This window comes from Schistocerca piceifrons, chromosome 6 (genome assembly GCF_021461385.2).
Source record: "Schistocerca piceifrons isolate TAMUIC-IGC-003096 chromosome 6, iqSchPice1.1, whole genome shotgun sequence".
NCBI lineage: Eukaryota > Metazoa > Arthropoda > Insecta > Orthoptera > Acrididae > Schistocerca > Schistocerca piceifrons.
The window spans coordinates 96,747,020-96,760,527 of NC_060143.1; the positions used below are offsets into that span (position 1 = coordinate 96,747,020).

Here is a 13,508-nt window from a genome sequence, read left to right on the forward strand (position 1 = left end):
TATGAACATGTGAAACGATGGCGTGTTGTGTGGGGGTGAAGCAGCACATTTAAAAGGCAAATGAGGTCTTATTTCAGAGCTTACTGTGGTGCTGTAAATATGGAAAGTTGTTTTATAATGTGAAATTAAATAAAATGTTTTTCTTTGCTTAGGCAATGTGGTTTCAGTAACAGAGAGAGATGGAAAACCACTTTTTCTTGAAAGCGAATTAAAATAGTCTGTACTGGTAGATTTTTTGATAAGAAGTCAAAACCAGGAAAAGTGTAAGGTATGCTCATTATCACCACTGATGTTTGTTCATTGAAGAGGAGTTGGGTAATTAAAGAAGTGTTGTTAAGGGCAGAAAATTAGCACATACAGTGAATCGATGATGCAGTGGTGGTAGCTGAAAGTGAATGTGAATTGTTCTTTATGCTAAACGTAATGGAACATGGGCTGGCTGTAGTTTAAGATATGCAAAATAAATAAGAAGAAAGTATCACATTTGGATGTGCTGGAGAACTAAATGTTACAGCTGGGTAAAAAGGATCTAGAAGGGGTATATACATTTAGATATGTGGGAAGCAGAATTAATAAAACTGATTGGTACACACGGCATATAAATTAAACGACAAGGTCTTTTATAAAAATCAATAGCAGCTAGTGTCCATCAATGTAAAAACATGCCTAGTTTTAAATGTATTAAAATTAGTCTGAAATTTGTAAATAAAACTCAAGAAATAAACTAAAATTGGCGCAAAGCATCAGAAAGTATGTAGCTTGTTCATGTACCCCCAATTGGTTCCTTTGGAATTCACACATATTAGGACACAGTTCATTTCTCATTTTAACTCATCAACTGCTCTATAACATGTTGACACGCACCATTGCTGCTGTCCTCTGGTGCTCTGGACATGGTAATGCACGATATTGTTCCTTTTGATGATACTATTCGCACCACTTGCTGACACCTTTGTGCTCCTGGGTGTTGAGGTGGGCTGCCACTCGATTCTGTGTGCGCTCTGGATGCATTAACACACGAGGTCCTTAGTACCCAGGTAGCCCAATTTCCACCCTAAGTGCTCAGTAGCTTCCTGACATTCGGCCTGTGTGCATTGGCTGCTGTGATCTTATTTTTGTTGCTTTTTTCATCTTTGTTTTTGACCGAGAAAATTGCATGCCATTGTGGTTGCACAGATGACGATACGAAGGTGGTGACGGGCAATTACACTTGGTACTTGGTATTACAGGATAGTGAAATATGCTCACCATTTTTATATACTTGAATTTAGCATATTTCGCGACAGTACTCGCTTTTCTGTGAAATATTTACAATATGATATTTGTCTTTTTGTGTTGGCTTCAGACGTCTAGTGAAAGTATGATTCCACAATGCTGTTTCGTCGGCTGCAGAAATGACCTGGATCAATGCGTTTGCCTCATTTTTGGTGCTTCAAATACCATTTCTTCGAATGTGGTTCTTTCTTGACGTTTATATAAAAAATTAGTAACATAATTCATTTTTCCTGTTCACTAGCAAATTATTATAACGGCGATCTGCATATTGTTCCGCTGTCACACACAGTGTTCACTGCCGACTGACTACGGTCAAAGATGACTCTAGTGTCAGACATTTCACACAACACACAAGCTTCCACTTGTAACCAGCCTCTTTGATATTCTTCGTCACATCTACTAATATTAATCAATATGCTGTCACTCTCTAACATATTAGCATAAAATAAGGCAAATTACAATTCACAAAAAATATTATGACAAAAATATAAGAAAACATTTACAACGTCCCTCATTAGATTTTGTATCGACAAATCCGGTAGAAAATAACAAATCTCCCAGATCCATTACAATAGAATAAACTGAAGTAGACCCCTCTATATAAAGATCATTCCGGTAGTGTTGTTGGAGAGACTAGTTGCTAAGCTGCTATCATTACATGCAGTTATAAAGCATTCTAAAGGCTACAAACAAACAAAAGTTCTTGACGGTAACTGAAATGATTAAAACATGTGCAGCACACTGTGCACAGCCCTCCCATACTTATAAAAACCAGTATATTTAGAACAATGATAGATGAAACTCTGCTCTTTTAAATACAGTTTCAATATATGAACTAATTTCATACACAACAGTGAATGAGCTAAAATGAATTGTGCACGAAGTCTCTGCAATTTGGATTTATCCTCTGCCAAACTCAAAATAGAATGGCTTCCAGAGGCAACAAAAGTTATTTCCAATATTTAAAATGTAAGGAAGATGATAGTTTTGCTGATCACTGTGAAGGACCCATTCATTTGTAGACTGGCACAATGAAAAGACTTACACATGGAGCTATCGGCCAAAGCCTTCCTTAGCAAAGAAAGTGAACACACACTTACATTACCAAGAGTACCTCGTGCACACTTGGACGCCACCGCTGGCAGTTCCACCAGCCAGAATGGGACTGTCACGTGAATAGCACAATCTGTAGGGGGGGGGGGGGGGGGGGTGTAGAAGAGAGCTGTCTGGCAGGGCGTGCAGGGCCAAGAGAGTGCCAGGCGCAGATTCAGGACTTGTGATCATGTTCATGGAGGGGGGGGGGGGGGGGGGGAATGAGGAACGAAAAGAGGGGGAGAAGAAAAGCAATCCATCCTACCACAATGGATACCTGCTGCATCTTTCTCTACCCATTCAGAAAAGTATCCCATATCCTGTTTCTTAAATGTTGCTGGAATCCTCCCCAAGGTCCTAACCATAAAAAAATTCCTTTCTGTGGATCCCACACCTCCTTCCTCAATGACCTCCACCTTTTCAGATTCTGCCAGTTCCTATCCCTCACAAATCTGCTACTGCAAAAACACATTTCCATGGCACAGGCCTCCCAGAGCCACCTGTGCTCCCTCTGTAAGATACAGCTACTGTGCAATCCATACTACATAATCACATTTTTGAAATTCAATCCCTTGCTCTCCAGCACCTGGAAGAGCATTCCAGACATCACCTTGGTAAGTTATCTGACCTGCCGACATCCTACTGCCACCTTGGGGTCCCACTATTTGAGCTCTGTCCTACCCGTAGTGCTTCTCATCAGCCCCCGATAGCACCCATACCCTGCCTAGCAGACCTTTTCAACTTGACACGTATCCCAAAACTCCCTACCAACATTCTAAGTCCAGAGCCCAAACAATCCTGAAATGCTGTTGTTAACCTTTTCGCCAAAATCCTCAGCTCTACGGAAGTTTTCGTTTTATTCAAAGGACTCACCTTTAGCCCTACACCCAATGTAATAATGTCAGACTTGTCAAATATCTAATCTCATTCTCCTAGTCGCCTCCAGTGGAAACTATTCTTTGTCACCAACCCCTCCAATCAAAGCCAACATAATTCCAAAATTGATTCCTGCCTCACCCAGTTCATGTCTGATTCCTGCCTCACCCAGTTCATGTCAACACACACACACACACACACACACACACACACACACACACACACACACACACACACCAGGACTGGAACAACTGAACCGCATTCCTTCGCCAGGGCTTTGATCACCTATCATCATGCCCTGAAATGAGGGACTTCCAACCCAAGATCCTTTCCACTCCTCCTAAAGTGGTGTTCAGTTGTCCACCAACCTCCACGACATTCTTGTCAATCGCTATGCTACTCCCAATCCCAGCTCCTTGTCACAGGGGTCAAATCTCTGTGGAAGACCTAGGTGCAAGACCTGTCCAATCCACCCACTATTCAAGTCTTAGGCTTATCTTAACCTGTCAAAGGCCGGGCCACCTGGAAAACACCCATGTTATGTACCAGCTCTGGTGCAACCATTGCACAGCTTTTTATGTTGGTATGACTACCACCAGGGTGAAAGGCTGCCATCAAACCGCAGTCAAAAGCAAAGTCTGGCACAATATGCTGCAGAACATAAGCAGCTTGATTTCAGTGGATGCTTCACAACATGGGCCAACTGGATCCTCCGCTCTACCACCACCATTTTCTAAACTGTGGAGATGGGAGTTATCCTTACAATACATTCTCCACTCCTGGAATTATTCCAGTCTTGAGGTGTGGTAACCTATTGCCTCCACACCCTCAACCCAACAGTTTCCTCCTCCTTGTCTTATCACTTTCTCCACTCTCACATTCCCTCATCTTTTTTTGTGTGACACCCTCTGCCAATGCACGTGTCCATCCTTTCCCTTTCCCTTTCCCTGCTCCCCCTCCTTTTCCGCACCTTCTTTCATGTACTGAATCTTTCCTTTACCGCACCTTTCCTTTTCCTCTCCCCCACCCCATCTCCTGATGCTGTGCCTGACAGTCTCTAGTCCTGATAGACACTGTCTCCTCTTCCCCCCTCCTGTACCCTGCTGTCCCTCCCCCTTCTGTGCCCCACTCCAGATTGCTATTCACGTGACACTTGCAGTCTGGTCAGAGCTGCCGATGGTGGCACCAGAGTGTGTGTGTGATATGTTCTTGGTTACGTGACTGTGAATACGCGTGTGTGTGTGTGTGTGTGTGTGTGTGTGTGTTTCTTTTCTGAGGAAGACTTTGGCCAATAGCTGTGTGTGTGTAACAGTCTTGTCATTGTGCCTGTCTGCAGCTCAGTGGGTCGTCATCACTGTGAGTAGCAGTCTGTCCTATTCCTGTCCTGTTATTCTGTTAGTCCAATCTGGAGTTTCCATTGTTTGATTTTCAATATTTTGTGTAATTAGGACTGAAGTTAAAAATAAGACTAGTATAACAGTTATAAACTGTGTCTTTGTCATGAGACAGAATAACTGACAATGTGCAAATACGCAGACTGTATTTGATAATGAGAGCACTTAGCAACTTCCAGAAAAACTTTAGACGTAAACATTTATCGAACTTTTTGTTGTCGCTACCCCCCCCCCCCCCTCCTCCTCCTCTTTCTTGAAGAAGTAAGCAGAAAAGCTATTACTCATTCCAGCCAGTAAGTTATGCCGCCACTAAACAGAAAGAAAATGGCATAAGTCTAGAAATGATACTGTTTGCTTCAAAATTGGACTAGAAATATCCACAGTCAATCTTAAAAAATGACTTGTCGTTTGTTTTCCTTTAGCATTGTAGAACTTTGAGGCAACTAAAATTATTGCTGATATTGTCATTGTAGGGAATGATCTAATTTCACTAACAAAAAATAACAAATAGTCATTTTTGAGATCTGCAGCCCGAAATATGGTTTGGTGCGGGTCTCCGTATTATTTTATCCTGTCCAGGCCTCGTCATCTCCGAATAACTACTGCAACAAACATATTACTGAATCTGTTTACTGTGTTCATGTTTTGGTGTGCTTCTACGATTTTTACCTCACACACTCGCTCCCAGGACTGAATTAGTGATTCATTACCGTCTCAGAATGTATCCTATCAGCCAGTCCTTTCTTCTAATCAGGTTGTGCTACAAATTGCGTCTCTCGCCAATTTTGTTCAGTACCTCCTCATAACTTCCATTATCTACCTATCTTATTTTCTTCATTCTTATGTAAGCAAATTGTTATAGCAACAAAATTGGAAAATTTGTGTGTGAAATAAAACAGTACAATAAAATCTAAACAATTTAGTTGACTCTCTAGAAACACATAAGAAGTGTGTCGACAAACAGAAGAGTTTTAAAAAACATGGTTCTTCATTAAGTCTGGAATTTAATTTTCTACATTTGCTCGAAATGCAAGTTGAATCTACTTGTTAACCACAGTACTGATTTAAGCTTGTGACATTACTGCTTGATGTGAAATTGCTACAGAAAAACCTAGCAATGCTGAGGTGGTTGTTGTTGTTCCTGTTGTAACATTTCTGGTCTTAATTTTAAGTTTTATGTTTCATCTGTTAAAAGAACAGTGATCCAGAGGATGTGACTGAGACTTAGATACATTACTATGTGAAACTTGAATAGTTGAAGTATTAGTTGTGACCACAAGCATCTTTTACTTTTAATAATGTGAATCACTAAACTCAATAAATCGTAATAATTTCGTTCACTCATTCTCAGTGTAAGTAACAGTTTGAGACGCACCATGCGTTGCACGCCCGTGTGGGGTCCGCTTCCCCACCAGGAGTCGCCCTACACGCCGTTCCACCCACACCCGGCGCACACGGCTCAGAGTCCTGCCACAGTGCCAATACCGCTTCCACTGTCGCTGTACCCTGGCAGCAGCCCCCCTCCGCAGCATGGCTGCCACCAGCATGGGCTGTACGGCTGCTGCAGCTGCCCCCCAGCATTCCCTCCACCGCCCTCAGGGCCTCCACCGATGCCTCCACCACAAGTGCAGGTTCGTAATTTAGGCATGTGGTTGGTATTGTGTATTTTATTCACTAACATTCTCATTATGCACAAATAATACCGTTGTAGAATAAATTCTGTAATATCTCTCGTTATTATCTAAGCAACTGTTATAAACTTACTCTAATTCGCGTGTAATTTCATGTGATCGTGGTAGTGGTGGTGGTGGTTTTTGTTTCTAGGGATACAACAGTTATCCATAAAATTTTAATTACCACATGAAGAAAATAAAGTTACGTAATTAATTTTTGTTTATATGTTGCTATATGTCTGCCATCACGGTATGCATCAAAATCCCTGCACCACAGCACTGAAGCAAACTGCTGGGAGCAAAAACAGAATGGTGCTGCATGTCTAAATTGTATTGGTGGGCTGTGCAATTTTGTTTTGGCCGCTCTACCTGCACGCTGTTGTATGTGGTACAAAGATTTGTGTGTGTACCAGTCCTGCAGACATGTACGTGCAAAGTGATAAAAAATTTCACAATTAACATTTGCCCACAATGGCAAATTTTTTACACAGAGTTTGAAACTGCCCTAAAGTTACAAACAAAAAATTGGTTATGTAACTATACTTCCCTGAAGTGATAATTACAACTTTATAACTGCCCCTTGTATAAATGTTCTCATCAAGTGGACAACAGATACATTGATTTCTGCTAAAATTACAAATATTATAAAAGAAGGGGGTCATCTTCGTATCAAGTTCCAAAACAGGAGAACTTAAACATGATTAAATCTGACTTAAACTTTTACTTTCAGGATATTTTAATATGCCATTAGAAATATCAATATGAAGCAGTCGCTAGGTAAGGGGAAAGTCAAAGAATGGACAGTGAATTAAAAAGCTTGATTGAATTGATACTTATGATTACTTATTTACCTCAGTTGGTAGGTCAATAATAAACTTGTAAAAAAAAAAAAAAAAAAAAATTCTAAGAGTCTTGAGGGGGGGGAGGGGGGGGGGGGGGGAAGACAGAAGCAAGAAGACAAAATTGAGAGTAATGATGGAGAGAGAATGCAGAAGGTAGGTAGATAAGAAATGAAGGAAGTTGGTGGAATAAAGCCTATAAACTATGGTTAGGTTTGTGGCGTATGTGTTGAGAGTAGTCACGTTGTCTGAAGTTTTGGAAACACACCAGAATGGATAGGGGAATTAATGTTCCCACTCTGGTCACTTGGCTCCAATCCCATTCTAATATGAGTACTTCCAAAATATGACCATCAAAAGGATCTTCCGCCTCCTGCCCACCCCACCCTCCCCACTTGCCCTACTTACCTCTCGTCCACACAAAATTGATTTGTGAGAGCTTGGATAGGGACAGATCACTCAAACTCCAGGCTAACGTGACTCAAATTTTATGGGGAAGAAGGGAGGCAAATTGAACAAATATGTCCCTTTTAATGTGGGCTCTGAGTGCCACTACTCCCACCTCTCACCGGACCGACTATTCCCAAGCACTTCCTCCCTTCCTCGAAGCACAGGGAACTTAACTGTTCTGAAAACTGTAATTGCAGGAATTTGTCGTCTTGAAGGTAGGTATGTATGTACTGGCCATCCTTTGTGTGTTTGTGATTTTTACTAATTTTCTGATTGTATTTTCCTTCTTTTATGCAGATGTGTATGTTACTTAAGGATATCAGTAACAAAAATTATTTATATCGTTACAGAAACTGGATATTATCTGGTGTATTTCTACAAACTTTTGTGCTGTATCTCTGCACCAAATTTATTTTTCCTAGGTTCCGCAGTTTGGGAGTTGCCTACCACCCCATCATCAGTCATATGCAGCATTTCTTCAGGCGCAAGCTCAACCAACGCCTGGGTTCACAGCTCCTCCCAGTCCGTGCCTTTCAGTTTCTCCAGTCCATTTCCCTCAACAACCTCAGGTAAAAAGTGTTGCCAAGAGCTTTATATTAATTTCTGTTCTTAGTATTTCCTTGTCTGGTCCTCCTGTCATCTACATCTAGATCTACACGGATACTCTGCAAATCACAGTTAAGTGCCTGGCAGAGGGATCATCGAACCACCTTCACAATAATTCTCTTTATTCCACTCTCGAGCAGCGCGCTAACACTTGTGTCTTCCCGTGCAATCTCTGATTTCCCTTACTTTATTATGGTGATTGTTTCTCCCTTTGTGGGTCGACGTCAACAAAATATTTTCGATTTCGGAGGAGAAAGTTGGTGGTTGAAATTTCATTAGAAGATTCTGCCATAACGAAAAATGTTTTTGTTCAAATGGTGTCCATCCCAAATCCTGTATCGCGTCAGTGACTCTCCCTCCTATTTTGCGATAATACAACATGTGCTGCTCTTCTTTGAGCTTTCTCAATGTACTCCGTTAATCCTATCTGGTAAGGATCCCAGACAGTGCAGCAGTACTACAAAACAGTACTTACTTATTTATTTGCAACGTGCTCCATATATTTGTAACGGTGTGTGTGTGTGTGTGTGTGTGTGTGTGTGTGTGTGTGTGTGTGTGTGTGTGTGTGTTGGCAAGTAGCCTACTCTTCGCGAATAGCACCAATGTCAAGTACTCTCACTTCATGACTCTGCAGAGAGGTTTGGTATTTACACCAGGACATTGGTGCAAAGTCTGTCAGGAACTTTGTTACCAACTCCCCTCTGCTTGCCGGCCAGATACTGGCAGTGGAAAATTTTTTCCACCTCCAGGATTCGAACTGGCTTACCCCTGTGTTGTGCACCACCACACAAGCGTTCGATAGTGTTCTCAACCGAGGGGGTGGGTTGGTCTTATCCTTTGTGTTGGTTTTAATATTGACTGCAGTGCTACAGGAAAATGTATAAACCTATGCTTAATGACAATTATTTATGCTGTTACTTCCTATGGTTTTAAATAAGTTTAAAAATTCCTCTTAATGTAAGAAGCTTAAAAATGCAGATCAATATTAAGATGTATTGCTCAAAACAGTTTGTGAATTAGAAGGCGCATTACACATCACATTAATTTTAACATTGGAAGGTGAGCTTTTGTGTACAGTGTAATATGCAGATGCAGTTACTCGTGTAATTCCTATCAATGTGGCTCAAAATAAGCACTGTGTGTCCAACAATGTAATAGTGTAGAAACATATGACAGTATATCATCATTTTCAACTATGTTGGAGCAGTTGTTGGTTGCTATAGATGGTGGTGTGAATGATAATGTAGGTTAATTTGCAGAGCTGTTGCAATATAATTATTTGTACAGATGATTTTTCTCTTCCCCCTGCAAGTGGCGAGGTTTGTCATTCACCTACCTGTTGGCTGCTGTCCTGAACATGGCTGGTATCAAACTAATTCTCTTCTAGCAGGGGTTCAGTTGATGGTTTATTGACATAATCAATAAGAAAACAGTGGGAAGCTGCAGCATAACTATGAAAACTACTGACAAGGGAAGTCTCTCGGCTTGAACAGGAATTCAGTGCTCCAATTGTATTTAGAAGCTTTAGGTACTCTGTGATTAGGATGGTGAAAGCATTTGACTGTCTTAGTCTTAGTTGTTCCATCATCAGACATTACATTTATCAACAAAATGTGTGAATCTATATGCAGAACCACAGTAGGGACATTTTGCAAAAGCAATAACTAGACAATCTTCTCAACCGCGTTCTTGAGCTGCAAAATCAAATGCTGTTTGAATCACATTCTTGAATTCAGCAACATGTGTGGGAGAATTGTACCCAGAAATATTGAAGCATAGCCCGATACACAGAGCAGACAGTTGGTTATGAATAATAGAACACATTTTCGTAATGAAGGTTCAGTTTCCAAATATAGTGTCGAAATACTGCAGATAGTCCTTCTGGAGTCTTGTCACATTCAAAGACTGTATGTATTTCATTGTTTATAGCGGAATGATCTTGCATTCGATGTCTTTACCTGCAAATGAATCATTTACTATTCCTGGTCCTTGGGAGTACTCAAATAACCACAGAGTAGGCCACACCTGTGGTTATTTGCGACATTCTCATTAACAAACAGTGGAGAATCCAGGGTAAAATGTAACAATATTATGAAAAGGAAAGTTGCTACTCACCATGTAATGGAGACGCTGAGTTGCATATAGGAAAACAACAAAAAGACTAACAATATGAGCTCACGGCCAACAAGGCCTTTGTTGAAAATAGGAGGGGGGGGGGGGGAGGGAGAGAGAGAGAGAGAGAGAGAGAGAGAGAGAGAGAGAGAGAGAGAGAGAATGCAAACGCAACTCGCATAACGCGCGCGCGTGTGCGCACGCCCGCGTGTGTGTTTTCAACAAGGGCCTTCTTGGCCAAAATCTTATATTGTGATAGTCTTTTTGTTGTGCCTATGTGCGACTCAGCGTCTCCGCTATATTGTGAGTAGTAACTTTCCTTTTTGTAATATTCTCATTAATTTTTTTTGTAATATTCTCATTAATATATTATATATATATTAATATAATAGAGGGAAACATTCAACGTGGGGAAAAATATATCTAAAAACAAGGATGATGTGACTTACCAAACGAAAGTGCTGGCAGGTCGATAGACACACAAACATACACACAAAATTCAAGCTTTCGCAACAAACGGTTGCTTCATCAGGAAAGAGGGAAAGACTAAAGGATGTGGGTTTTAATGGAGAGGGTAAGGAGTCATTCCAATCCCAGAATCCCAGGAGCGGAAAGACTTACCTTAGGGGGGGGAAAAGGACAGGTATACACTCGCTTGCTCGCGCGCCCCCCCCCCCCCCTCCCTCCCCCCCTCCCCACACACACACACACACACACACACACACACACACACACACACACACACACACACACACACACACAAGCAGACATATTTTGTAATATTCTCATTAATAACATTAACGAAAAATGATTTTAAATTGCCTTTTGACATTTTCCCACTTCTTCTAGCCTCCAAATGTGAATTTGATGGAAGGTTGTCTTCAGGAGCCTTTTAACTTTCAGGCCAAAATCTTTTTTCTGAAAGACAAATATATGTTTCTTTCGTTAGATGTTCACTTATCGAAACTCCAACTTCTATTGTACAACTATGAATTGTATTGTGTGCAGGCTGGACCAAGATAAGTTGATTTTCTCTCCCTTTTTTAGGTAGTGTCACACCAGAAGTTATTTCATTATTAAATTCACTCTTGTCAGTGCTCCAAATGCCATGTGGCTGTATCTGGAAACCTGTAGTTTTATAATTTGCTTCTTCAAGAATACATGCTCCAGATTGACAAATATCTTGATCTTCCTGTACATCTCTGGCTGTCATGGAAGGGGTGATGTGTTCACACCACAGTCTGTATTCTTTCTTGAGACTTGCTATGAAAGCCACAGAACATTTAAGCTTTGTGGACTCTATTTCTCTTGCATTTTACATTGCCCAAAATTTCAGATGCTCTAATGGACAAGTTTTATTTTATTCCTTGCTAAGTCAAATTGGGATAGAATGTATTATTTTATCTCCAGTTCTGTGATTCCACTGTTTACTTGAAATGGATGTTCATTATATCTTTTTTCCTCCACAAGAGCGATCATTACTTTGATGTTCGATGTGCTTTTTATAGATGGACGTTTCTTCAATAACGAGCTGTAGATCACAACTTTACATTGAGGTTTATGATAATCATCATAAATACGTTTAAGACGTTCCTCTGAAAATTTTGTTAAAGTACTAACATAATGCATTTCTTTTCTAGTGAAGGTTCATAGTCACCAGAACTATTAGCTCCTCATTGAGAAGTACTATTTCCACCACTGCCCTTAGCACTACAATCTTGAGCACAGTTAATTTTGTAATTGTCTATAAAGTCATTTTCTGTAATTGCTATGATATCCATTGTAACTTCAGTTCACCAGTCGAATGAATACTCATGTTTCTGAATAATCAGATCCACCCCCAACATTGCGAAAGTGTCACCATCTTATACTACACTATCTTCCATTGGATAATGCATTAATTTGGGTACCACAATACTTAAAAATTCCAAACATTAATGGTTTCATTAATTTTTTTTGTATATGTACAACACACCTACTAAACGCGTCAGCTACTTGCTGCTGAAGTAACTGATAAACAGGCATGTTAAACCCCCTCCACCAAGACTGCAAGTGCTGATGTGTACAGATCAAAGCAACACAACCACACTCTGTCACAGACATTGTTAGAAGTGAGGGATGGGTGCTTGTACAAATGCTTAAATTACAAATACGTGTTAGTCGGGAGAAGTTCCTTGTGTGTGTGAACTCTAGGATGAATTTAACTACTGGCAACCTCGTGAGCAGAGTGGTCCATGGTGTCAAACTGTGCACAGAGCATGTTCACTGACTCTTAAGATGGCAACTGACCCCAAATTCATGATTGTTTAACTTCACAGGTCCATTCAACTCGATCAACTAGTCACAACAGCCCAATGCTTACGGTGATTCTAGACACTCTTGTGGCTGAGGAACCCCTTGGCACAGTAAGCTTTCACTGACAATAGGAAGGCTGTATAGCCAATGTAACCAGCACTGTGGTTGCCGTTAGATCCCCTTTGCAACTGTCAGAGACGACGACTCGGGGGTTGGAAATCCTGACGAGCTGGCAACTTCTGCAAAAACGGCAGGCATTCTCTTGTCCTTCTGTAGCAAGTAACCATGGCCTGAATTTGAAACTAACAGCTGGCTAGCCTCTACCAGTATCTGCTTTTTTGCAATATGTAGATTTAATCAAATTAGGACCCAGAAAATACATCCACTGCCACAAACCATAGTCCATCGGTTAGACAAGTAGGTGGTGGTCTCAAATCGTGGAGGAAAATTAGTCTGATAGTGAATAGTTAAAGATTAATTATAACAGGTTTTGAAATAACAATTTAATCAACTTGAGATGCATACCAAACGAAAGGTAATTTTCTGAAAACCTGAATCTGATGTCAAAGGTATTGATTTAATTTACATAGAGCATTTAATTACATAGTACATTTAATTTACGTAGTGCATTTTGTTATTGAGCTGGCTCATGCAGCATTGCATGGTGGCAGGCCTTGTGGTCAGTCCATGAAAAGTGTGTGCTCTACAATAATATATCTTCACAGTGAATGCCAAACACTATTATGTACGTCTCTTACGTGAATTCAACAAGATTGAAAATCCTGAAGGGAAGTTTCCCCATTCCCCAACACTAAAGACTTCCAATTTTGAAACAGATGTGGGATTGTACAGTTTAATACAAGTCAGAAGGTCTTACATCGTGGAACCATTAAAGT

The 13,508-nt window shown here is 40.6% G+C and overlaps 1 protein-coding gene across 1 annotated transcript in view; it reads left to right on the top strand.

Annotated features, from left to right (window-relative positions):
- LOC124802996 (RING finger protein 44-like) overlaps positions 1–13,508 on the top strand; it is a 127,441-nt gene that overhangs the window by 56,772 nt on the left and 57,161 nt on the right. Inside the window, exons 8-9 of the mRNA XM_047264099.1 lie at positions 5,989–6,268; positions 8,022–8,168. Coding sequence (XP_047120055.1) covers positions 5,989–6,268; positions 8,022–8,168 — 427 coding nt within the window. The remainder of the gene's footprint in view (positions 1–5,988; positions 6,269–8,021; positions 8,169–13,508) is intronic.